Below are 27,746 nucleotides of genomic sequence, written 5' to 3' on the forward strand. Positions count from 1 at the left end.
AACTTTGACTATTTGGAACATATCAGTATCTGCTGTTTTATTCTGGTGGAATATGCACAATCTATTGTGGTTGGACATGTTTGAATCATTTTATGTACATATTTAAAGCTTAATTTAAGGGATCCACAAACTGCACAGCAGGATATAAAATGACTAAAGATAACACAACCGTCATTTGGTGTAACATTAGCATGATATGCATGTCTATCAATAATTATAATCATTCATATATAAATAATTATTGTTGCATATATTTTGAGTACTTTTACTTTCGTGGCTTTTGGATGTAAATACTTGCATATTTTTAAGTAACTGAACTTCTGAATGGTGGACTTTAACATTTAAGAGTGTATTACATTATTGCAGTATTGACACTTTTACTTAAGTAAAATAACTGTGTGCTGTGTTCGACAACAATATGGTGATATGCTATCACAGTAGGTGTCAGTGACAATAAAATATGAGCTCTACATTTGCAATAAATAAAAGTCACTAACAATGTTCAGTTGTAAATGTAAACTGAAACTGTTACGGGCTTTACATCTGTGTTTATAGCATTAAGAAAGCACAACTTTACCCAATGGTACAAAGAAACTTTCCAAGTTTTTCCTATGGAACACCTCAGTGCCTCCCTGAAGGGGAATGATTATGTCTTTTATCAAATTTGGCAACCATTTCTTAATTATCTTCCTGATAACCTTCTTGGTCTGCTACAAAAGGGATGCTCTTCCTTTGTCTTTACAAATAAACGATAAGAAATGTAATGATATCCGCTTGCAGTGTATCTTGTTATTAGGGAAGGAAAGGGAAGAAGTATAGATGATAACATAATTCATGTAATGTGATGACCATGTGCGCTGATTGTTGTCATTTGTTTTTTCTTTTTTGCACTCTGTATACTTAATTTGATGGATCTTGTGCTGACTGGTTCCTTATTTTGTTTTGTTATTTAAAATTTAATAAAATATTGTTTTAAAAAAAAAAAAAAGAAAGCACAACTAATTATCATGACAGTGCTTATTTTGAATGTAATCCTCCCATTTCAGGAGAAATTATTAATTCAATTTATGCAAATTCTTCACATACAAGTGCAAATTTTATAAAGTAAAATCTACATATTTCAGAGTAATTTTTTTCAAACTATTGTGCCTGAACCCATAGAAACGATGTTATTATTTTTATGCATATAAATAGTGGCTATAACGATTACAACTAATAATAAAAAACATAGTTACATAGAGCCTATAAAGGCACAATTATGATAAAAACTGTCAAGTGTACAATGATATATTTTAAAGAGAAAAGAGAATAACAATACAGTGTGGCAGACATAAGGGGATTAAAAGAGCACAGTTATATATAAAAAGTGTTTTCATAAAATTTCTATAAATATTTACCGTACTCTAGTATTGTGTTAAAATTAGAGCTAAGTAAGAGAGTTATTTAATGTCACACTATTATATATTCAACTAGTGAAAGTCCTACCTAAGTAAAAGTAAGTATGTCAACCAAAATGTCATGACTTACTGTGTTGAAGTGCAGCTAATTTTAAACGTTTGTGCTCTTAGGTTGTTAAATATCTAAAAGTGCATCATATTTTAAAAAGTTATCATATGCTGTGTAAAATTGCAATCTAAAAACTAACAACAGCTGTTAATTAAATGTGCACCAGAATAAGAAGTACAATATTCTTCTCCCAAAACACGTGAGGATACATGTATAAAGTAGCAGAAAATGCCTATTTGAGTTTTTGAGAAGAATGAAATAAACATTGTAACTGCTGATATCTAATTTAAGATTTACTGTTTTTTGGTTATTAGAAATAAAAACAATGAGCAAAAAATCTCAAGCTTAATTATGTCATTAAAGAAAGGCCAGGAAAAAAGAACATTTTTATTTGTCATCTCCTTAAGAATTGAGATTTTTCTGAATAGTAGTCTATCAGAGCTGTAAAATTGTACATTATAAAGTTAATGAAACACTCAACAGGAGGAAGTACAATGCTGACACACACATATAACCAAACCTGCATAAAAAATGTCACGTTTTCTTTACTTCTTCCTCTGTTTTTAATTGTCTTTATAAAATGTTTAATAATACCTGGAAAAAACAGTTTAACAAAATAAATGACGACAATAACCATTGGTAACAATAATTATTACACAATAAATCAATTCAGGTCGGCTTACACAAATATAGCGAGCGTTCAGGTTGACATAAAAGGTTCATTCAGTCAACTGACTGACAAGACATTTCTTTTCAGTGTACACGGAGGAATCGAGACACATGCTCTCAAGTCAGTCATGAAAACATTAATTAAAGCCAGAGACTAAACACTTCTCTCAGAGTTATTTTGTCCTTCTAGCTCTATCCAGAAAAAGGCACAGTCATCACATTCCAAACATTTACATCCCTTCACAAAAACATGTAAAATCAGTATGAAACGGTACTTTTTTTATCTGCAACTTCAGCAGAGGTTGCTAAAATTGTGTTTCACTGAAAAATTGACAGTCGTGATACACAAACAGAAAATGAGCCAGAGGATTGGTCAACTGGCTCCTGGGTCAGCAGGGCAAACATCCAAACTCTCAACATTTAGAAGATGGGAAAAAGTGTCCAGGTGAGAGAAACTTGTAGCCGTTCCCAGAAGGAAGTCTGATGCCTCCTTTAGAGTTCGTGGGAAGACTAGCAGATGGAGGCGGAGGCGGTTTACCCTCCAGTTTTTGGTGACCATTTGGTCTGTCATCAGTGTTGTGATTCTCAGGATCCTCTGCGTTTTTCCTGACAGACTCGTGTCTAGGTGAAAGATTCAGCAAACCCAAAACATCTTTCTGAACTGTACTCATTTTCTTATTCCCGCCTCGGAGTAAGCTGGCCGGGCAGGGCCCCTCATGTTTCTGGCTAGCGTTGGCCCAGAATGTTTTTAAGCTGTGCATCGCCTGGCCTTTGTTCTCTTGTTTGGTCTGGTTCAGCTCGGGGGTGTTTGCAGGACTGGAGGAGGCTGAGATGGATCCGGTGGAGGAATAGGAAAGGGCTGGCGACGGGGCGCTGTCGGCAGGCGAGTGTGAAGGCGAGATGTGGGCGGTGTAAGGCAAGCTGGGATATTTCAGTTTGAGCTGCACACCTGGAGAGGCCACAGGGAGAGGTGAACTCTTCTCCTTCACAGACAGGGATGGAGAGGAATGAGCTGGGCTGCTGTAGCCTGAGCTGATTTTCTGTAGCGATGAAGAGCGGGATGGAGGTTTAGGACGAGTGGGGGGAGGTGTTGAGATGGAAGCGGAGAGGGATGACGGATGACTAGAAAGAGGAGAGGAACAAGCCTTCAGACTGGTCCTGCTTGAGAAAGCACAACTAATTATCATGACAGTGCTTATTTTGAATGTAATCCTCCCATTTCAGGAGAAATTATTAATTCAATTTATGCAAATTCTTCACATACAAGTGCAAATTTTATAAAGTAAAATCTACATATTTCAGAGTAATTTTTTTCAAACTATTGTGCCTGAACCCATAGAAATGATGTTATTATTTTTATGCATATAAATAGTGGCTATAACGATTACAACTAATAAAAAACATAGTTACATAGAGCCCATAAAGGCACAATTATGATAAAAACTGTCAAGTGTACAATGATATATTTTAAAGAGAAAAGAGAATAACAATACAGTGTGGCAGACATAAGGGGATTAAAAGAGCACAGTTATATATAAAAAGTGTTTTCATAAAATTTCTATAAATATTTACTGTACTCTAGTACTGTGTTAAAATTAGAGCTAAGTAAGAGAGTTATTTAATGTCACACTATTATATATTCAACTAGTGAAAGTCCTACCTAAGTAAAAGTAAGTACGTCAACCAAAATGCAATGACTTACTGTGTTGAAGTGCAGCTAATTTTAAACGTTTGTGCTCTTAGGTTGTTAAATATCTAAAAGTGCATCATATTTTAAAAAGTTATCATATGCTGTGTAAAATTGCAATCTAAAAACTAACAACAGCTGTTAATTAAATGTGTACCAGAATAAGAAGTACAATATTCTTCTCCCAAAACACATGTGAGAATACATGTATAAAGTAGCAGAAAATGCCTATTCTTTGAGTTTTTGAGAAGAATGAAATAAACATTGTAACTGCTGATATCTAATTTAAGATTTACTGTTTTTTGGTTATTAGAAATAAAAACAATGAGCAAAGAATCTCAAGCTTAATTATGTCATTAAAGAAAGGCCAGGAAAAAAGAACATTTTTATTTGTCATCTCCTTAAGAATTGAGATTTTTCTGAATAGTAGTCTATCAGAGCTGTAAAATTGTACATTATAAAGTTAATGAAACACTCAACAGGAGGAAGTACAATGCTGACACTCACACATATAACCAAACCTGCATAAAAAATGTCACGTTTTCGTTACTTCTTCCTCTGTTTTTAATTGTCTTTATAAAATGTGTAATAATACCTGGAAAACACAGTTTAATAAAATAAATGACGACAATAACCATTGGTAACAATAATTATTACACAATAAATCAATTCAGGTCAGCTTACACAAATATAGCGAGCGTTCAGGTTGACATAAAAGGTTCATTCAGTCAACTGACTGACAAGACATTTCTTTTCAGTGTACACGGAGGAATCGAGACACATGCTCTCAAGTCAGTCATGAAAACATTAATTAAAGCCAGAGACTAAACACTTCTCTCAGAGTTATTTTGTCCTTCCAGCTCTATCCAGAAGAAGGCACAGTCATCACATTCCAAACATTTACATCCCTTCACAAAAACATGTAAAATCAGTATGAAACGGTACTTTTTTTATCTGCAACTTCAGCAGAGGTTGCTAAAATTGTGTTTCACTGAAAAATTGACAGTCGTGGTACACAAACAGAAAATGAGCCAGAGGATTGGTCAACTGGCTCCTGGGTCAGCAGGGCAAACATCCAAACTCTCAACATTTAGAAGATGGGAAAAAGTGTCCAGGTGAGAGAAACTTGTAGCCGTTCCCAGAAGGAAGTCTGATGCCTCCTTTAGAGTTCGTGGGAAGACTAGCAGATGGAGGCGGAGGCGGTTTACCCTCCAGTTTTTGGTGACCATTTGGTCTGTCATCAGTGTTGTGATTCTCAGGATCCTCTGCGTTTTTCCTGACAGACTCGTGTCTAGGTGAAAGATTCAGCAAACCCAAAACATCTTTCTGAACTGTACTCATTTTCTTATTCCCGCCTCGGAGTAAGCTGGCCGGGCAGGGCCCCTCATGTTTCTGGCTAGCGTTGGCCCAGAATGTTTTTAAGCTGTGCATCGCCTGGCCTTTGTTCTCTTGTTTGGTCTGGTTCAGCTCGGGGGTGTTTGCAGGACTGGAGGAGGCTGAGATGGATCCGGTGGAGGAATAGGAAAGGGCTGGCGACGGGGCGCTGTCGGCAGGCGAGTGTGAAGGCGAGATGTGGGCGGTGTAAGGCAAGCTGGGATATTTCAGTTTGAGCTGCACACCTGGAGAGGCCACAGGGAGAGGTGAACTCTTCTCCTTCACAGACAGGGATGGAGAGGAATGAGCTGGGCTGCTGTAGCCTGAGCTGATTTTCTGTAGCGATGAAGAGCGGGATGGAGGTTTAGGACGAGTGGGGGGAGGTGTTGAGATGGAAGCGGAGAGGGATGACGGATGACTAGAAAGAGGAGAGGAACAAGCCTTCAGACTGGTCCTGCTTGGTGGTCGGCTGAATGCACTGGTCTCAGAGGGCTGAAACCCTCGAGCTCCACCAGTGGGGGTCAGAGTTGGGGTTGTGGGAGTTGACAGAGATTGCTGTCTGGCCTCTTCTCTCCCTTCAGCTCCCCGCAGCGTTTTTGCTCTGATGTTTGCTTTCTGCAGGCTCTCCACAGCATGCATGTGGCTCTGGGTCTCCTCCAGAATCTTCTGGGCCAGTTCCTGGGGATCCATTTGTCCCGCGGGTCCTGTCCTCTCCTCTTGGGATTTCACTGTGCTGTCTGTCTCAGTGCTCGACTGGTCCGACTCAGAGCTGCTAACTTTGCCCTTCCTGGTCCGCTGTGGAGATGAGCTGGAAAACAAAAGGACAGAAAGAATTATATATAAATTAAATATGTGTCTATTGTCACTGTTGTTTTTCATCCTGGTATAATAGGACAGAAGCTGAAATATCTTTGCTCATCTCCTTTAGCAACGATACATTCATCCAACCTTTACAAAATGAAAGGAGATAATGTTGTTCCACAATTTCTTGTGGGAGCAACATTCAAAGCTAGAAAAGCACAAACCATTTAGCATGTACCCACAAACAAAATGACCTAGCACTGAGCACAGTTATGCATGTGTATGTTACATCCGGATACCGAATCACGTGACCTAAATATGGAACAAGCGGCAGGAATTGATGGGACTCGGAAACACCCCCACCATTTAATCAGTCGTTCCTTGTGTCATTTCTGATGGATAAGTCCCGATAAGTCCGCAGTGGTCAATTTGTAGTAGGATCGCAATCATGTGATCATCAGCAGGCAGCCTATGTAGTGTTCACTTGTTGTCATAGTTACAGTGACATCATGCCGCTATCTTGCAATGATACAGAAATCTTTAACAAAGCTGTGGATCCAGACTATACCTGCCAAAATCTAATCACTTGGTGCTTGTGTCATTTCTGACCTTCCCTGAAAATTTCATCCAAATCCATTTGTCTGTTTTTGAGTAATGTTGCTAAAAGACAGACAGACAAACAAATGGACAAACGTACTCTGATTGTTACATAACCCCGCAGCAGACTCAATATAAACAGCATTAGCCTAGTGTAAATGAAAAAAAAGATCTTCCTCAAGTGTATCCAAATGCATGTTGATTATTCTGTGATTTTTAGCCATGCACAATTGAAAGAACAAGCTCAAGCCAAACTGACAGCTACGGTGAGAGAAGTGTCAGGTTGGCTCGATAATTCATGCTTGATTCTTCGCTCTTTGAACTCTGAGCAGCTTCTGGGTGTCATATTTTTACTCACTGTGGGTTCATTTTTCACTGGAACATAAAGCACAACTATGTTGCTAAGATTATAAATAAATTATCTAACTCTAAAACTAATGATATTTATAACATGAGTACTGCATTTCTCAAAACATACAGCAAAATATTACTAAAACCACTGACTCATCTCATTAATCTCTCTATTAGATCCTGTAAATTTCCACCTGACTGGAAAAAGTCTGTCATTGTACTGGTTTTTAAATCAGGTAGTAAGGATAATATAAATAACTATCGCCCAATCTCTATTTTACCTGTCCTGTCTAAGGTTCGTGAAAAAGTAATCGCTACACAACTCATAGACTATCTACAGGACAGTGAACTTCTTCATCCACACCAGTTTGGTTTCAGACCAGGCCACTCATCAGAAACAGCAAACTGTTGCCTCATTGAAAATATTAAACAGAGCCTGGATGGGGGTAAGGTTGTAGGACTGTCCAAAACTTAATCAACCGAAGATTCTATCTGTATTTACATTTGTGTGGCTCTGATAAGAGGTGTGATTTTTGGTAATTTTTTCAAAGATAATGTGTTTTAAAGTTGCTGGTAGATTTTAAGGTTCAGACAGTTCAAGCTCATGCATTTCAGAAAGAACAGTAATAACTCCTTTCTGGCTGGCTTACATTTCTGACTTCATTTTGGGGCTGGTAGGAGCTGTCAGTGGCAGTGATGGAGCTTTGATAGGAGATGTAGGTGTGCTGATGCTTCCTTTGGAAGAAACAGTAAGAGGATATCCATGACTCCCAGCAGCTCCTCTCCCAGCACCACTCCTGCCGTGTCGGTGTCCTGCAGGCAGCGGCAGAGTGTCACACTCCCTCCCTCCTCGTCCCAACGGCTCGCTGCTGATAATGGAGTAGCCCTCATACTCCTCGTCCTCTCCCTCTCCTGCCAATCCTCCTCCATGATTGGTCAATCGGCCTCTCGACAAGCCGCCTGAGTGGCGCTGCGAGGTGTAGAGGCCAGCCCCTCCTCGAGCTCTCTCCGGCTCCTGCTGGTGCGAACGCTGGCTGATGATGTCGCTGCCGGCAGGCTCGGGTCGAGACAGGAAGCTGAGAGAGGAGGCAAGGGAGCTGAGGCTGTAGACGGAGATGGCGTCGCAGGAGAGGTTGTCCGGGCAGACGGGGGGTAAGAAGGAGGGCTGAGGGGGGTAGCAGCTGAAGGAGAGGGGTAAAGAGTGCGGCTGGGAGGCTGATTGAGAAGAGGACAGAGACTCCAGGGAGGAGGAGCTGTCCATGCTCAGACGCTTGGGAAGCTCTGTGGAGTCTAAAGAAAGACGAGTATTAGTGTGAATATAGAAAAAAGATTCAATTTGAAAGAATGCCAAAAGTTATGAATGATTCTCACCAAACAGTGCAAGAAGAGACTGAAGGGCAAAATGCATGGTGCGTCTGCTGGCCTGTTTTCCTGTCTTCAGCACCACCTCCTCCTGACCGACTTCACAAAGATCAAAACCTGACAGAGACAGAGACAAGGCAAGTACATTTGTACTGCACATGTTATACACAAAGAAAACTGCATTATGTAGTGCATGTTTGAAAAGAAAGAAAAAACAGCAAATTGAAAGAATAGAAAAATAGAATAATAAATAAAAAAGACTTTCATTTGAAGTACTTACTTCAATTACTCATATCACAATGTTTTAAATTAATATTTTCACAATTTTACTTGGCAATATCTTCAGTAAAACAGGAAATGTTAATGTTTATATTTGACCTTCTGAACCCCAAATCCTCAAAAGCTTGAAAGTCATGTTGTCTTTGTAAAACAATCACCAAACGGCCACAAACTGTACAAAACAAATAGAATCCTAGGACTTTTAACTCTGACAGTCCTGGGAAGTATCATGTGTAACGCGTTGTTTCGTCTGGAAAAATGAACTAACTCGAAGCTTAAATTTGTGATACCAAATTTACTTCCTTCTATGTCTCATTCAAAAATTCTCCGACAATAAACTGTTAACAGAACCACATTCTATAAAAAACTAAAAATGCTGCACTCCTCCACACACCTGGGAAGCCACAAGTGACTCAATAGTAAGTGACAGTCACAAGTCAAAAAAAATTCAGGAGAATACACAAAGCAGACAGGAAGCAGCAAGACAGACTGAGAGGGAAAAAAATGAATGCAGCATGGCTCAAAAAACAGTTTACTAAGGGAGGAGGTTGTCAGCAAGTTGTTGGAAGATATATCCAGCTTTGTGAAATATCTTTCCACAGTTAATGTGTAAAGTAGTGTGAATAGCAGCAATTACAGTAAAATATCTATAACATGTATAGTCATGTTTTTTTTTTTGGTACGGCTGTGTTGGAGCAGATAACAGACAAGAATGAAAATAAACAAATAAAATAAAACAAAATTTAAATATTGGTAGCACCTGTGTAAGAAATTCAACTTTCATCTTTTCTTTTCTTTTTCATTTTTTTTGTAACATTCTAACTGTCCAAAACACATTACTGAGTTCTATGCTGTTTCCACTGATGTGAAGGTAAATGTGACAGGAGCAAAGGGCCCATTCTCATTAAGTATATCTCTTTATTTTTTTATTTTTATCTTTGGCTTTCTTTTTTTCTTTGCTTTTCTTTTTACAATTTCTTAGGACAATTAATAAAGGCTGAATGAATGACTGAACTTCACTTTAGTTGACCTTACTTGAGTTCTCCTCTTGATCATGTACTATTTACTCCAATCGATGTATTTAAAAGCTGCTGTAATGAGGCACTTTGAATATTAAAGCTTTACGTACACAAAATTTGAAGAACAAAAAGTAGATTAAGATCCTAAAATGTTACCACTTTCTAATGAAGTTTTAATGAACTGTTGATCTCCTATTGGCTCCTGATAAGGTAAAAGGGTAAAGAGCTAAACTGAGTAATGCTGGAAGAGTTTGTTTAAAACTAATTTCTTTTTAAATCTGGCAATAACATCTGATTAATCTATGATTACTATGACTTATTAACCAAGAAACACATTTTTGGTAAATTATTATGACTTAGAAACTTTGATGGGACCAGCCTTCATGCTGATTTCATGATAGAATTCAAAGGGAGAAGCTTGTTTTCAACTGCTTTACCTAAACAGTGAGTAAGTCAGCAATATATTTCTGACTGATACATTTGTTTATTTAGGTGTCTTCAGAAACACGTGAGCATCTAAGACTAATTAGAATCATGAAGGAAATCACCTCTGAGTGATCTGATCGGTTTATAAGATTGGCTACATGGCTTTTATACCTACAACTGACATTCATCCATCCATCCATCCACCCACACATCTATCCATCCATCCATCCATTATCTATACACTGCTTAATCCTCATTAGGGTCATGGGGGGCTGGAGTCTATCCCAGCTGATTTAGGGTGAAGGCAGGGGACACCATGGACAGGTCGGTCGCCAGTCTATCACAGGAGAGACAAACAATCACACTCACATTCACACCTACGGACAATTTAGAATCACCAGTTAACCTCAGCATGTTTTTGGAGAAAACCCACGCATACGCAGGGAGAACATGCAAACTCCATGTAGAAAGATCCCAGGAAGGCCGGGACGCGAACCAGGATCTACAGCTGACATCATTCTGAAAATCAATAAATTACAACAAAGCGTGAATAATGAACATGAATCCTCAAATGATGACTCACCGAGTGCAGCCAGGAACTCGTGGCAGCCTGGGAGCCTCCAGAGCTGCACACTTATTGACACTTGAATGGGAGCCAGTGGAAAGTCCTGCTCTTTGTCACCCGACTGCAACTGCACCAGCACTTGGTGAAGCTTTGGAGAGAAAAGAGGAGTTAATGACTGGATAGATGGAAAAGAAAAGAAGGAGAAAGCTGGTTTATTACCTCTGACTACAGTACCGTTCAAAAATTTGGGGTCACTTAGAAATGTCCATATTTTTGAAAGAAAAGCATTTTTTTCAATGAAGATAACATTAAATGAATCAGGAATACAGTCTAGACATTGTTAATGTGGTAAATGACTATTCTAGCTGGAAACAGCTGATTTTTAATGGAATATCTCCATAGGGGTACAGAGGAACGTTTCCAGCAACCATCACTCCTGTGTTCTAATGGTACATTGTGTTAGCTAATGGTGTTGAAAGGCTAATTGATGATTAGAAAACAAAAAATGGTAGCACATGAATAAAAGTGAGAAAACATGAAATTGCCTGGGTGATCCCAAACTTTTAAACTGTAGTGTATGTCAGATTTGAAAACTGAGATGAAAATAAAACCCCATCACACAATTTATTTTTTTGATTCAAGAATTCTGACTCAAGCAAGACTGATGCAGCGCCCACGTCACAAAGATCTTTCATATATTAGCCCTACATACAGCAACTTAATGTGTCTGTGTGTGTCTGAAGTCACAGGTTTCATCATGAAACACTTACCATTCCCACCATGCTTTTAACCGCCTTTGTGAAGTGGGTATGAGAGAAGAGGAGACACAACTTTAGCGGTTAACTCCTGTGTAAAGTTTGGATTTGAGTCACTCCACACTCAGCCATGCATGAGGGATGACTTGCTTATGCTGATGATGCCTGACAATACCGAATGGAGAGCTACGGCAAGCAAACAGGTGATGCAACCAGCTGACTGTCACCGATATACATGTAGCTGTATATGAGGGATGAATAGTGGTATCCTTTTAATAATGGTCCTCTACCTGCTGCATGGTGGATCTAACTGACAGCTCGTTAGGAGCAAGAAAAGGATGGAGAACATGTCATGACCATGTCAGATGCACACCAGGAAACAAAAGCAACAACAACACATGCAATACATTGGCATGAGTCAGTGATGGAAAGAAACAAAGTATATTTACTCAAATACTGCACCAGAGCACACTTACAATAATGAACAGAAGTGAGTACACCGCTCTGCTATATCATTTAGCACCTTACAGTAATCACATTACTGTAAAGTGACAAATATACTGATTGGAAATCACAAATATATTTTATTTATTTATTTAACCTTTATTTAACCAAGTAGGAGAGAAGTTTGATTGGATATTCGATTTGTCGGAGGTTTCTGTTGAAGACCATACATTTAGTTTTGCTTATGTTTTGTGACAGAAGAAGATCGGAAAAAGCATGTTGTATGTTATTAAAACTAACAGCGCAGACGTGGCAGTGTGGAGGGAGGAACTAGCTGTATAGACAATGGTGTCATCGGCATACAGATGGATGTGCAAATTGTTTACATCATGAGTTATATTGTTGATGTAAATGATTTAGAGTGTTGGGCTAAGTATTGAACCCTGTGGGTCTGAGAGGAGACCCTCCATGTACTCAATTTAGTTTCAGCAACTACAGGTTTATTCATTTTTGTTGCAATGAGTTTCTAGGGTATGTGTTTGAAATAGTAATTGTTCTATAGTGGGTTTTTTTGTTCATTAGGGGAAACACTCTACTGTTCAATTTAGAAATTACACAGTTATTGAGAGGTGATACAATTCAGAATCATTTGACAGTTAAGTGATTATTACCAATTGTGTGAAAATGTGAAATTATTAAATTAGTACCTCTGTTCTATACTATATATTGTACTAAGGATAAAGTCATGTGCAATTTTGTTCCCCGTGTTCAGGATCAGTATTGGTCTGGGTACTGAAGTGCAGAAACCATGAATTTACCTTAACTGTGTATAATGTAGTTCAGACTAGTTCAGCTATAACAGTAACATGTTTCTATACACTACCATTCAAAAGTTTGGGCTCACCTTAGAAATGTCTTTATTTTTGAAAGAAAATCATTTTTTTCAAAGAAGATAACATTAAATCAATCAGAAATACAGTCTAGACATTGTTAATGTGGTAAATGACTATTCTAACTGGTGTTTTTTAATGGAATATCTAGACAAGGATACAGAGGTCCATTTCCAGCAACCATCACTCCTGTGTTCTAATGCTACATTGTGTTAGCTAATGGTGTTGAAAGACTAACTGATGATTAGAAAACCCTTGTGTAATTATGTTAGGACATGAATAAAAGTGTGAGTTTTCATGGAAAACATGAAATTGACTGAGTGATCCCAAACTTTTGAATCCAGTAATGACAAATATATATCAGCCACAGAGCAGATTTTCTGAAAACTTTTTATACTTTGAGAAAAGTGTATTTTGTTGATAATTAAAATTTTATACATTGTTAAGTGCTTTTACTTGAGTACAGTATCTGAATACTTCCTCCACCACTGTCATGAACTCCTGTACTGTACAACATGGCAGTACCTTATGAATGAGCTGCTCTCCGGCCTCAGATGCTGTGACCAGTTTGCAGAGAGCCTGGAGAGCTGGAGGAGTCAGACCTGGAGGAGCACAGGAACAAAGAGGCTTAGTACCTCAACTGTGAACAGTTGATGTGGTCAGGTTTCACTTTTGACAGCTGATCCTTTAAAGAGCTTAATTTTAACGAGATCTACACTGTAAAAAAAAAAAAAAAAAAAAAAAACTGTAAAGAAAATGGAAAAAAATCTGATGGCAAGGCTGCCTGAAAAAATTTGTAGAAAAAAATGTTGCAAGCCTGTAAATAATGGTAAATATCTGCATTTTTTTTTTAGCTAATTTGAATACAAACATTGTCATTTTATGATCACACATAGTGAAAGAGCAAAATACAAAACGTAAAATGTAGGTTGTTAATGTGGACATTATGTACAATTATGGCCTTTTTTGTATGGTTAACATGTAAAATAGTACTTCTTTCTGTGATTACACTCCATCGGTAATTAAACAGGGAAAACCTGTAAAAGAGGAGCAATATATTATGAATTTTCAATTGTTAATGCACATAAGTTTCCGTTCAAGTAAAATAATGTAATTTTTTTGCTGATTAAATGCAGTAAAAACTGTGTCATTTTGATGTTGTAAAAGAACAAATTACTATTTCTAAAAATACAGATTTCTGATTTGGACATTATTTACAGTTTCGGCCCATTTGTTTTACAGTTTGACTTTTCTACGTATTATCTGTAATTTACTAAAACATGCATAATCTGTAAACTAACAGTAAATTATTAAAAATACAGTTAAAAATTGTTTTAAAAAAATTGACTATGGAAGTTTCTATAAGTGGAAATAAAAACACAATCATTCTCTAGCTGATGTAATATACACACATTAAATCTAATTCCACAGTAGATGTTCGAAGCTCGGGACAAACAGGTTGTTATTTTGTCAGTGTGACTGACTTGAGCAACGTTTTAAATAATGGAGCAGCTCTGTTACCGAGCAGCGACTGCAGGGTGGTGCTGCACTGCTGTAGCCGATCCCCGGGGTCTGATGTGGGGAAGAAAACTGCCGCAGGGAGTCCAGCACCGCTACCGGAGAAGTCCAACCGGAAACCCACAGCAGACAGGAGGGCCTGCCACCCAGGCACCCCGCCGACCTGACCCACAGGAGAGAGGACATGTGGACATGAGTGGAGAAAACAAAGACGCTGACATTTAAAGACATCAGCACACAGACCTTGTTCTCTACGCTCTGCTGCGATGTGTACATGGGGTTACACTGGCCACTCTGAATGCGCTGCAGAGATTTCTCAACCTGTGGAAACAAAAAGGCACAGCTCAAGTTACATTCATCGTGTTTTTCGACCTATTTGCCATAAATTTATGATTCTAATCCAAAAGTCTTGTCTTGTTTTCTCAGGATATTACTCAATCTTCCTCCAACAGATCTGAATACACCGTTGCTATTAAAAATTCAAGACAAAACAATCATTAAATATATAATGATAGTCACATCTCATGCAAACCCTCACCAACCAACCCAGGAACAATAACTAAGTACAAGATGCCAAACATACTCAACTCTACAGAACAACAATAGGGCAAAAAATGCAAAAGAATGAACAACAACTAATTCTTACATAACTCGACTTTATTTCTTAAATTATTGAGAATCTGGTAGATAAAAGGACAATAGACATGTCATTATACCATATTTTAAAAAGAAGTAGCTCAAATCATTTGAATCAGAGCTGCCATTCTACAGGATAATTATGAGCCAGTAACAAGGCCAGAGTACCACAATCTGCACTACAGAGTAGAGGTTCCCCCCTGAGGACAGACCTTTAATGTAACTGTATTATTTATGCCACCAGTGGGACTGTTTTTTCATAGTTTTCAAATTGTTCTTCTTAACCTCTTGATGTACAAGTAGTTTCGCTGCACTTTTTTGTTCCTGTTACACTTGTAGTCACTAGGTGGGCTCATTTTTTTTTTTACAGAATAAGCATAACTAGAAGGAGAGAGAACTCAGAGGTATTACTGATATTGGAAAAATGATGTATCTAAATACTATAGATATTCATCTACTTATGTTTAAAATTGGTTCTATACCTCTGTGTCTATGTCTCCTAACTGCAGGTTGTATAACTCTTCTAGTTCAGTTGAAAAGTCTCTAAAAGTTTGTCATGTGACTGTTGGTCACAGCTGAGTTAGACCCCAAATCAGTGGGTGACTGTAGTCTGGTGGCCATACACGGTAACAACATGAAACAGGTCACATCTTTTAAATGCCAAGGTGTGCACATTGATAGCGACCTCAGCTGGCACACACAGGTGGCTAGTGTTTGTGACAGAATAGATCAGCACCTCCACTTTCTCAGATGACTCAGGCTTTCTTGTAGAGAAATCATGTTGATTTTTAATCTACCAAGGAACGTGATGGAGTTATATGATGATCAGTGTATGGTTGTTGTTCGTCTGTCTTTCTGTCAGTCTGTTAGCAACATTACTCATAAATGGACAGATGGATTTGGATGAAATTTTCAGGGAATGTCAGAAATGACACAAGGACCAAGTGATTAGATTTTGGCAGTGATGCAGCTGATAGTCTGGATCCATGGATTTGTTAAAGATTTCTGTATCATTGCGAGATAGCAGCACATTGTCACTGTATCTATGACAACAAGTGAACACTACGTCAGCCGCCTGCTGATGATCACATGATTGCAATCCTACTACAAATCTACTGCTGCGGACTTATCGGGACTTGATACAAAATAAATAAAATAAAAGGAACAATTGATTAAATTGTTTGGGTGTTTCCGAGTCCTATCAATTCCCACCGCCTGCTACATATTTATGTGATTCGGTAGCCGTACATAAAGTACACATGCACAACACACATCTGTGCTCAAGGTCATTTTGTTTGTGGGTACATCTATATTAAATGGCCACATTCTATGTTGCCGTGATTTCTGATCGTCAATAACTGATAAATAAACAAATGCTGCATTTCTGACAAAGCTATACAGGGGAATGAACAGCCTTTGTGGAGTACTGTGCTCTCTGAGTGCTTTTCTAGTTTACTGTGTGACCATGGAGTCCATACTTAGATACGGGATCGCCTGCTGCTTTGGGGCTGTCACAGTCAAATCTAAAACAGATTCATAACCTAGTGAAGATAGCAAGTATGGGTACCCCTGCTCCATTCATGCCACAAGACTTGTTTGTGCAGGTCACCATCAGGCAGGCAAACAATATTTTGTTTGACTCATCACATGCCCTGTTCACAGAGTATGAAGTGCTGAATTCAGGCAGGAGGTACAGAGTTCCACTGTGAAGGCTCAACCGTTTTAAAAACTCCTTTATCCCTCTCTCAATCAAGCTCAATAATGAGCAGTTAGGTGTGGCTACCAAAAGGAGGTAATTGGGTGTCGTGTGCATGGAGATGTGTATATGTATGTATGGGGGTATATGTGTATTTTAGCTTTTTATATTATTGTACCCTATCTATTTATATGTCTAAGATTATATGTTATGTATTTTATGTGTTTTTAGTAGCATGTGTTCTGTTTTATGCGTTGTAGTGAAGCTTGCTCTTGCCTTTGACAAATTTTTCCCACCGGAGACAATAAAGTGAACTTGAACTTAAACTTCAGTCATAATAGCGTCATGGTTGCACCAAGAAGTGCAGATTTTTTTGCATTTGACATCATCTGGTTGTGCCTGTATCAAATTTTTTTCTGGAACATGGCTACATGATTTCTATTCCACACTTTCAAGCCAGTGATAAAGTAAATTGCAGTAGGTGAGGTGGTGGTTAGTATGGTGGTTAATCAACATACCATTGTCACATGGACTGAACAAAAAAACAGAACTGAGGTTCCTCCTTACAGGCCAAGTTTAACTGTTAAGCAACTAGACTGCAAGTAAAAAAGAAGTTTATGAAATAAGCCGTTAACAGTTTTCAGTTGTGCTAGAAGAGCAGCATAAATCTGAGACGCTTCTTCACTTCATAACTGAACCACTCAGCCATATGTTCTGATGGAGGTCTGAACAGACACTCCACCAGATATGCACCGATCTTTGTGAGAGCTGACCGTAGTGTTTTCTCTAATCTGCCTCCCTAACATTTAGTATATTTAAACTATTTTCAGCAGATGGAGGCAAAGCAATGCACCAAAACCATCATAAAAGCAAAAATGAGAGAAACTGCTGATAAAAAGCATTTCACAGCCATTGTAGGTCATCATCTTACCATAGAAGTGGGATTGAAACTGAAGATATTTTCCACTATTCAGTGATTTGATCTAGAAAATGTCTGAAAATTGCGAAAATAATTTATCTGAACCCAGTGATAATTTCAGTTGTCTAAGTTTGTCTAATTAGCAGCCCAAAACGCAAAGACATTAAATTTACAACCATAGAACACAACAAAAATGAAGACATGTTCACATTTAAGCTTGGAGCAGTGACTGAGGATTAATGGAATATTAATGTTCATGTTAATGGTCATGCTCAAATCATGTGCAAATCAGTTCTTAACTCATTGAGCTGATATGTAAATTTGTTGTGTTAAACTGAATGTAACTGGTGCACATTGGAAGTGTTTGCTGTCTCACCAGGTGCAGCAGCACTCTCAGGGCGTCCCTGGCCCTCTCTGGGTACTGCAGGATCTCTGCCAGAGCTTGTCCTACCAGAGACATGGGGCTGTTCAGCTTCACATCGCTCCCTATCAGCATGTAACCTGAAGGAAAACACACAGCAGGAAATCACTTTCATTCATTTAGACTGTGCAAGGATATTTTAAAGCTGCAATAACACTTTTTGACCACTTGGGGGCATCAGTAACAAACTGAGACAACAACACCAACCTACATTGATGAGACAAATTCTGACCAGCACTGCTTAATATGCTGAGTTTTGATCAGCCACAACATGATGACCACTGACAAGTGGTTATAATGCAGTGTTCTGCTGGGTTCTGCCTTGAGTCCTGACATTCATGTGGATGTTTGACATGTACCACCCACCTAAACATTGCAGGTCAAGCAACCCACCAACCCACCAACCCCCCATCCCCGATGGCAACAGCAGTCCTTGATGCCAGTTGCCACCTTCAGCAGGACAATGCACCCTGGCATGCTGCAGAAACTGCTCAGGAGTGGCCCGGGGAACACGACAGAGCTAAGCTGTTCATTCGGGTTCCATACTCCCCAGATCCAACTTACTGAGCATCTACTACACACGCACGCACGCACGCACGCACGCACGCACGCACGCACACACACACACACACACACACACACATCATAGATAGAGTCTAGACACTGTTAATGTGGTAAATGATTATTCTACCTCGAAACACCTGATTTTTAATGGAATATCCACATAGGGGTAGAGAGGAACATTTCCAGCAACCATCACTCCTGTGTTCTAATGCTACATTGTGTTAGCTAATGGTGCTGAAAGGCTAATTGATGATTAGAAAACCCTTGTGTAATTATGTTAGCAAATTAACAAAAGTGTGAGTTTTCATGGAAAACATGAAATTGACTGAGTGATCCCAAACTTTTGTGTATGTATGGAAGTACATGTGCATTTTGGTTTTTTACATTATTAGTCTATATTTTTATTAGTATTTATTATTATTATTATTATCATTGTTATTATTATTATTATTATTATTATTCACTATGTTTTTTCTTGCATACTTGTCTTATTTCTGCTCTTTCTCAATACAGCCTACAGCTAAGAAGTCAACAGAAAACTTATTTCATGTAAGTGTTGGTCACAGCAGAGTCACTAAAGGCTTCATGGTTGCACCAAGAAGTGCAAAATTTAAATTTTTGACAGTATCTGCTAACTGTCAATGGTTTACTTCTTGCAAGTTTTTACATGAGACATGTAGGATAAAGAGGTTTTGCTGTTCTGGGCTTCGGGGTTCTTCACACTTGCATGTTTGATCAGGTCTCACCAGCTACTGCCGAGTCCCATTTCAGCAAATGATGGGTCCCGCCAGAATGTGCTGAGAATCTCTCCAGTCTCTACCCTAAACTCATTCTCTCTCGCACTAGCATCCTCTTCTGGCCTATTCTATTCTATTCTATACTATCAAGACACCCACAATTATGGTGCTCAGTACCGTTTGTTCATTTATTATTGAATCTCTTTTTCTTTTGTGTTGGTTTGGTTTTCTTTTCTTTTTTCAAATTTTTATTTTTTTTTCTATTGATGGACAGTTAGTAGTTGGGAATAACACACCACCTTACAATCTTTAATTGCAATAGCAACGCCTGTTATTTTCTATCCCTGTTCATCCTGTTCGTCCTGTTCGTCCTGTCCAGTCTTTGTTTCCCCCACACATCACTGAGGTGTAGCACTGCCCTCCCTGGCTCATAATAGGGAATTCTAATAAAGAATATCTGCTTAGCTGTCAGGGAGGGCCGGTGATGGTCACACACATGCACTAAATATTAAAATATTTGGTTGCAAGACTAAAATATGCATCAATCTCATATAATGTTGACTCCCCCTTTGTGGAGTTAAACAATGAGAACAAATGCAGACAAAAAAAAAAAAAAAAAAAAAAAAAAAAAAAGAGGTTTTGATGAAGTGTTAAAATTTTAAGTTTAGATTTGGTTACATGAGTCACAGATGAGGTGTTCAGGGATCAGTGGAGAGTTGACAGTTTCTGGCTCGGATAGATGGTGTCACTTTGGAGCATTTTTTAAAGACATACCTTTCCAACCCTACGGTAGGTTTTTGGATTCAGAGGGTTAAAGCCTGTAAACATATTGACCCCATAAACAATATGATAAATCTGTAAATGTAAATAATATGGGATTTTTACCTGTTTTTGTTAAATATTTGTATCTTTAGCTGCTAAATCCTGCATGCGATTCACCAGCTGCTTTAGAACATAAGTGTCTGACTGCACCACACTATCATTCTGCTATGGGGGGGGGAAAAATACTCTGGCACATTTGGATTTCTTTAAAGTGATCAAAATTGTCTTAGGCGGAAGTGAATGATGTGGCTTCAGTGTTCACTCATGGCTGAATTTCAGTGGAACTTTTGCATGTAGGAAAACAAGCACTGATTAATATGGATAATCCACCAAGAAAAAAAATGTGCAGGCCCACCATACTGCACGATCCAAATCCCTGACAAAACCTGAAAGTATTGCTGTCCAGAGGTAGTTTCCTGTAGCGAAGGGGATTTTGAAAAAGGTAGCACATAGATAATGTGAGGAGATGGGAAAGCTAACTGAAACTGTCAACAGTGGCAGGCTTGTGCGGTCAGTGAGTCAGACTAGTGTTTATCTCATGCTTGTTGACAGGTAGTGTACAGTGTTCTTTTACTAGAAACAGCTACCCATTGTATTTGACAGTGAGTGTGTGGTCCTTTTTAGTCAGAATAAGCCTGAGTGTTTAGGGCCAGTGCAGTTTGCTCACCCGCCCAGTTAGAAGGGTGAGAGAAGTGCTTGCTGCTCTGCAGCGTCTTCATGGCCTCGGTCAGAGCTGCACTGGCTTTGGTCCCATTGAGCAGCGCTGTGTAGAAGGTGTGCGTGAACAGTTTGGAGGCAGCTATTGGTACAGGCCACAGAGAGACGCACACACACTGCACCCCTGCAGCCAGGAAGGCTCGAGTCAGACCCACCACCCCATCAGCTGTCACCCTGCTGCTGGACTCCGGGTACAACCTGTGGACACAGAGACTCAGAGGTCACACAGATCTGTCAGATCCAACATGCTTGTTGAGTGTGAATCTTTGTGAAGGTGTACCTGAGAACCACCAGTTTGAGAGTCAGACAGAGGTCCAGTATATCAGCAGCAGTGAGGAGAAAGTCGTGAAGTGCTGGACTGTCACACACACTCTCCATTTCACACACACTTGCCCCATCATCACTCCGTTCATCTGCTGTTCGGAGTCTTTCTGGGCTGCTGTGACTTTTCGAAAACAATCCCTTAACCTTCCCTTCCCGATCCATAGCTTCACCCGACGCTCCCCACGGTGATTTCTCTTTGGGTCGGCCGCCTGTCAGCTCCCCTCCACCATGCTCCTGGCCAGGAGCAAGGACCAGAGCAGCGAGCTTCCACGATATATGAGTGGCAAAGTGAACACACTCTGCCTGAGTCAGAGCTGCTAAGACTCGCTCTTTTGTGGCATTCGCTCCAGTTAGTGGGTGACATCCCAGCTGCTCCCCCAGCCACAGAGCTTCATCCTGGGCTGATGGTAGGGGCCCCCACAGCCAGCGGTCCATGATGCTGGGGGGCAGACGAGGGGCCCCAACCACAGCAGCCACTGAGCCTCCATCTGGGCAGAATGAGGGGCCACTGCGGCGAGGATGAGGCTGTGGGTTCAAAGACAGAACCAAAAACATCCTCATAGCACTGTTAAACATTGTAACAAAAAATAAATTACTTAAAAAATAGTGAAAAGGGTGCCAGAAAAAATATGTGGAAAAACAGTGGAATACTGCAATGTTCAAAATGTGTCTAATCCCTGAAAAGTAATGGTAAGTATCGGCAAAATAATGGTATTGCAGTGGATTTTAATACAGTAATGCATAGTCATTTTACAGTCACATATTGTAAAAATACTAAGTTTTGAAGTGGACATTATTTACAGTTTTGGCCAGTGTGTGTATGTGTGTTTTTTCCTGGCAACATATAAATGAATAATTTCTCTTTATAATTTTTTCAGATATCATCTGGCATTTAACAAAACAGAAAAATCTGTAAAATAGCAGTTGCAAATTATTTGCCAATTTTCAATCTATCATCCATCCATCCATTATCTACACATCGCTTAATCCTCATTAGGGTCATGGGGTACTGGAACCAATTCCAGCTGAATTAGGGTGAAGGCAGGGGACACTCTGGACAGGTCACCAGTCTATCACAGAGCTACATATAGAGATAAACAATCACATTCGCATTCACACCTAGGGACAATTTAGAATCATCGATTAACCTCAGTATGTTTTTGGACTGTGGGAGGAAGCTGGAGAACCTGGAGAAAAGCCACACATGAACAGGGAGAACATGCAAACTCCATGCAGAAAGATCCCAGGAAGGCCAGGATGTGAACCTGGGATTTTCTCACAGCAAGGTGAAAGTACTAACCACCAAGCCATTGTGCTCACTCCTCAATCTATCATATATACAAAAAATTATAACAATACAGATTTTTGAATCTGATCATTCTTTTTGTTTTGACAGTTTCTTACGCTCATAAATGGTGTCATTTTGGCAGTTTTTTAAAACATGTAATGCCTTTCAATCTCGCTGGCAGGTTTTGGAGTTTATGGGGTTAAAGAGGTGATTAAACTCTGAACTGCTGAATAATTAATTCATCAGATGCTGTTTATAAGGTCTAAAATGATCTATAAGTAAAATACATATATTTTAGATATTGCCTTGGAATAAACAAAACTTCTGCATTTACATGACATCAATAACATTAGTTAACTCCACCGAAATCCTGTTTGATGTTTTCCAACACAGCGTCCATGACAAATACGTCATTGAAATATGAGCTGCCTACCTTGATTGTGGCTCCCAGGCTAGCTAACGAAGGAACAGTGATGAGAGTGAACCTCTCATACAGGTACTCATTAGAGGAGCTGCCTTTCAGCAAGGCAAATGGAATCAGGTACAGTTCTCCTTCCAGAACTAATACTAGCTGTCTGTGTCGGCCTACAGGACCACTGCTGTGCATCAGGCCCTGAAGAGAGAAATAACACAAACATTTAGGCAAAAAAAGCATAAAAGAAAAAAATGTAATATGCAGCTGATCGAAAAAGTAGTTCTTTCCCAGCACACACAAATACATACCCCTTCCATTGGAGCGATGAGTAAGTCATATAGGGCTCGAAGAGGAGGTTTGCCGATGTTACTCGGACGGCAAGGAGGAGACAATAAACTGTCCTTCACCGGAGATACTGTGGCGCTGTACAGACTTGTCATGCTCTGACAGCTTCTGCTTGAGGTGTAATTACATACACAGGGCATAAAATACAAACATTTATCCTGTTTGAAATCAATAAATTCCATGAACACACCTGTATCTGAAATCCCCTCCCCTTTCTTTCTTTCAGTTTTTCTCAATAAGCATGGACATATTTGGTCATAGCCCTCAGGAAGTCGTCGTACTTCCAAAAATAGCATTTATTTTCTTTAACTTCTTACTTATTTTTAAAAAGCAGCTGTTACACACACTGTCCCAAGTCGCAAGGGTTACTGTAAGTCCAATTTTGCAGAACTTTGACAGGGAAAGTTACAGGATTACAAATGATATACAAATGATTTATATTGAAAAACATACATGTCCTAATTTAAGCAGTCAAACACTTAAATTTGTACTGGCTTCAAAGGCCTCCTTCTCTTGTTTCTATAACACAAGCTAGAACTGGCAAAGTGAAAACTCTTGGCAGCTGGTGTTGCTAAAGTCATAACAGCCCAGAAGTTAGTGGTGTTCATCTTACGGAGACCATAAATGTTCGTGGCAGCAGAAAGAGGATTTTTTTGAGATATTTCAATAATTGATAACAAAAATCTGACCTGTTAAAGAGGTTGTTTCTGGACACCATGCGGAGATAGCCTGTGGGGTCTGTAGCAGAGGTGATTTTGTTATTCAGCTCCTCAAACTGTTGCTCCAACAAATCTCCTGCTTCACTCTCCGTCTCACTGCTGGAGCAAACTCTGCAAAGCACACAGCAACACGAACAGAGGATATTATTTAGTGGCAACACTTAAATCTGTATTCAATGAAGCATTTCGTTCAACACATTTCACAACAAAAATACATACTAACATTACTGGTAATTTTTTCTTCTTCCTGACATCCACAATTAAAGTTTTGTATTCAAAAGCCTACATTTTACCCCCTCTGCCAAATTATTTTGTTTTTTATGAGAAGTTGTTGCGGCATTTTGAGATTGAACAAATATTAAAGAGTAGGCAAATAGGATGTGTAAATCAGATTTTTGTACAATGATAAGACTGGAAAACCTAAAGTGTCAACCGAATTTATGTATACACAAAATAATCCTGTGAAAACTGCAACCCAAAGGAAGCCCATGGAGCCCATATAAGGTGATAAGATCGGAAGTGCATGTCCTCTCTTCATCTGCACTCGTGAAATGAAATCAAGGTCACAATGAACTAAGCAGAAATAGAGGAAAAAAAGAGGAGGTGGTTAACTTTTGATACGATTACATCATATACATCCTGATTGGATCTTAAGATGATGGGTTGTGGTTTCCAGAACAGAAGAAGATTGTTTAGGGAAAGTTTGCATAGGTATAAAAGACGATGTAATGCTTTGGGTAGTCAGTTAAAATCTCCAGATTTTACTCATGTTTGTCCCTGTATTGAATAAACATTATTCACATCAGACTCTCTCAACAGACTGCTTGAAGACTCTCTCTTGAGACCTTTTTGATCACTCCAACATTTGATCCAGAATTGACTTTTGACTACATATTTGACAAAGCAGGCTGATCATCACTGGCTTTTGGCGGGCAGACTGAGTCACAACGTTGCGAGCTGCACAGTGCCTCCGGGATTAGCACCGTCAACTCACAGCTAGAATATCCCGGTTCACATCTTTCTCTGTGGAGTTTGAATGTTCTCCATGTGCAGTGTGGGTGTTCTCTAGGTTCTCTGGCTTCTTCCCACAGTCCAAAAACATGCTGAGGATAACTGGTGATTCTAAATTGTCTGTAGGTGTGAATAAGAGTGTGCTTGTTTGCTCTGTGATAGACTGGTGATCTATCCAGAGTGCTCCTTGCCTTCACGTTATGTCAGTTGGGACAGACTCCAGCCCCCTATGACCCTAATGAGGATTAAGTGGTGTATAGATAATAGATGGATGGATGGATGGATGGATGGATGGATGGATGGATGGATGAGAAGTCACTGTCCCCCAGTAACTCAGTTTGGATCACTTGTGCTAATCAACTTGATTTTTAAACTAAGACTCTGGAACTTTTTGCTGATCTGTAACCGCTGTGGACGCGACTGATCAGATTTTTGGTCTGTAATGTTCACTGAACAGCAATGTGACAGTCTAAGGTTTGCTAACAATAGCCACAATTAGTTACTTCAAAAACCCTGAACACATCTTATTGCATATATGTTCAAGTTTTTATTTGGGAGAGGTATGTGCAAATCTTACTTCTTACAAATATAACATGAGCTTACTATAAATGTAAGTGGTGCTTTGAGGAATCATTTGAATTTTGACGATGCAGAAAACAAGCAAATGCTATGTAATAAAAAGTATTCTTGGTAGTCTTTTGCCAGTTCAGCTCTGGCTGTGACACCTGCTTGAGAAGAATGACAAGAGTCCATTTTTTAAAACAAAAAAAGGGAAAAGGCAGCATTTTATCACAGGAGCTTGCGTGCTGGACTGATGGCTTGCCATTAGCAAACACCATTACTTTTTATGGAATCCTCTGGCTGCACATTTTACACGCTCAGGGAGATTTAATCTGTGTTAGAATAGCAGTTTTTGGTGCCTGGATACATGCTGGAGGGCAGTAAAACTCCACTGGTTGGTTGGAAAACATTTTAATGTGGCATATGTGCAAATACTTCTCATGCTGTGGATGAGCAGGATTCACAGTCATCCCACACAAATGGAGGGAGGCTCTAGACTCACCACAACTCTAACACAGACTCTGTTACTGCTACTGCTGGCGACAGTAAACCCAATGTGTGGTTTCACAGAAAGTTGAGACTGAGTTTGTGTGGGGGAACATTTGCTGACATGACACATGGTAATGATTTACAGACCCGTCACTTATGCCAAGCAAGGCCTGAAAGTTGTGGACATGATGATTGAGGATCAGGAAATATGGCAGGAGAGGAGAAACACAGAAGACATACAGAATGCATCTCCTGTATCCTAATTTGTTCACTTTTCTCCCTTTTGTTTTAATGTTTTCACCCCAACAATTAGCATTATGCTAAATAGCCCAAGATACAAACTGGTAGGAATTCCCTTAGTTTTGGAGGTATTCAGTCCTAAACTAAGGTATTGGACAAAAGAAAATATCAGCGTGTGATGGTGCGATGTGGAAACTCATGATTTAGAAAAGAATTGCCAAAGTTACTACAATTCATCCAAAGGGTAATCCCAAATACTTTAGAAGAAAGCAACTGCATCTCTCTTTTTGGTTCTTGAAATGTTTCACCACTCCAGGGCCGTGCAGAGACCTTCGGAGGGGCAGGTGCTCAAAGTTAAAAGGGGGCACATGGAGCACGAATTTGAAACACCATACAGAAACATATCTTACAATGTGGTGCAGCAGTGATGCAGGACTACAGATCAAAAGGACAGTGGTTCAAACCCTGACCTGTGCTGTAATGTATTTGTGATAAATTATTATTATTTTGAAGTTGAATTTAGATCACCATTAGACACTGGACTGTTTAACTGTCGCTACTCTTCCTGGAGTCCTTGCTTTTAAATTCCATACCTTTTGAAGACATATACTGTATAGCCACGGATTTGCTCCATGGTGCTGATTCATAATCTGCCCTTTAATATTCGTAGTGCTAATAATACAGTAAAAAAAAAAATTCAGAAATCATGTAATTAAATGTATTTGTGCTTTTATTCAGTTTGACTATCGACTTTGTGCAAGACAGCAAAGTTATGAAAGTCAGATATTTTATATTTATGCATATTATATTTAATTTGTGTCTATCTATACAAATGTTATAAACAAGTACTGATATCTTTAAATGAGAGGTTGAGATAATCACAATTCAAATTCTTCTAATTATTATTGTTAATGTATTTATACTGCAATAGTCCAAAATTATGTGAAAATGCATGTACATAGTTTTAGTGAAATAAATAACCTATGCCTCATTGCCTCTAGAAACATAGGAAACACACTGCAACTCACTGACAGTAAAATAATGCATCTCTCTGATGCACTTTGCCCATGACAACAGAAACATACAGAAACAAAAAGAAGCCTGGCAGACTTTATCCTCTCAGCAGCTGTGCGGTTAACTAGCGGCTAGAACTGATGACAGGTGTGTGTAGAGCAGTGTTTCTCAAATAGTGGGGCGTGCCCTCCTGGGGGGGCGCAGAGGCATGTCAAGGGGGGCGCGGGAGACTGGGAGGAAAAGGTCCTTCAACACGGAACTAATTAGCTGAACTATTGTTTTAACGTCGGCCTGTTTTTCGCGGCGTACAACAATACTGAAATTGTGCTGACCCCATAGACTGTATATGCCATAGATATAAATAATAATAATAATAATGATCTGTATATATCTATGGTATATGCACTGGCCGTTCAGACATCGAAGTACAGACTCCTGAGAACGGGAGAACGCATCGTTAATGTGCAGTCAGAACACCAGCGTACTTGATCACGTCACATACTCGGCTCATCTCCTCCCATTATTTTTACCAGCACTGTCAAACATACGGCCTGCGGGCCAAAACCGGCCCACCAGACGGTCCAT

General features: G+C 39.3%; 2 protein-coding genes across 6 annotated transcripts in view; both read right to left on the reverse strand.

The window, feature by feature from the left end:
* Positions 1-1,879: 1,879 nt before the first annotated feature.
* Positions 1,880-3,362, reverse strand: LOC129347312 (tetratricopeptide repeat protein 28-like). The gene has a single exon (XM_055004042.1). The coding sequence runs from the start codon at positions 3,360-3,362 to the stop codon at positions 2,589-2,591; it is 774 nt and encodes a 257-aa protein (XP_054860017.1). The 3' UTR covers positions 1,880-2,588.
* Positions 3,363-4,232: 870 nt separating this feature from the next.
* Positions 4,233-27,746, reverse strand: part of ttc28 (tetratricopeptide repeat domain 28) — a 185,322-nt gene continuing 161,808 nt past the window's right edge. For 2 of the 5 annotated variants that reach the window (XM_055019430.1, XM_055019432.1), the window contains 14 exons: positions 23,817-23,957; positions 23,091-23,238; positions 22,801-22,980; positions 21,036-21,604; positions 20,706-20,953; positions 17,871-17,995; positions 14,487-14,564; positions 14,247-14,406; positions 13,251-13,327; positions 11,407-11,430; positions 10,655-10,784; positions 8,357-8,464; positions 7,636-8,275; positions 4,233-6,044 (listed from right to left, as the gene is read on the reverse strand). In XM_055019430.1, the coding sequence (XP_054875405.1) occupies positions 4,946-6,044; positions 7,636-8,275; positions 8,357-8,464; positions 10,655-10,784; positions 11,407-11,430; positions 13,251-13,327; positions 14,247-14,406; positions 14,487-14,564; positions 17,871-17,995; positions 20,706-20,953; positions 21,036-21,604; positions 22,801-22,980; positions 23,091-23,238; positions 23,817-23,957 (3,727 nt within the window). In that variant the 3' untranslated portion in view covers positions 4,233-4,945. The remainder of the gene's footprint in view (positions 6,045-7,635; positions 8,276-8,356; positions 8,465-10,654; positions 10,785-11,406; positions 11,431-13,250; positions 13,328-14,246; positions 14,407-14,486; positions 14,565-17,870; positions 17,996-20,705; positions 20,954-21,035; positions 21,605-22,800; positions 22,981-23,090; positions 23,239-23,816; positions 23,958-27,746) is intronic. The other 3 variants (XM_023276807.3, XM_035951235.2, XM_055019431.1) reach the window with 3 other exon arrangements.

This window comes from Amphiprion ocellaris, chromosome 17, assembly GCF_022539595.1.
Source record: "Amphiprion ocellaris isolate individual 3 ecotype Okinawa chromosome 17, ASM2253959v1, whole genome shotgun sequence".
Taxonomy (NCBI): Eukaryota; Metazoa; Chordata; class Actinopteri; family Pomacentridae; genus Amphiprion; species Amphiprion ocellaris.

Coding starts and splice junctions, on each gene's coding strand:
- LOC129347312 (XM_055004042.1), bottom strand. CDS start 3,362: ATGATAATTAGTTGTGCTTTCTCAAGCAGGACCAGTCTGAAGGCTTGT.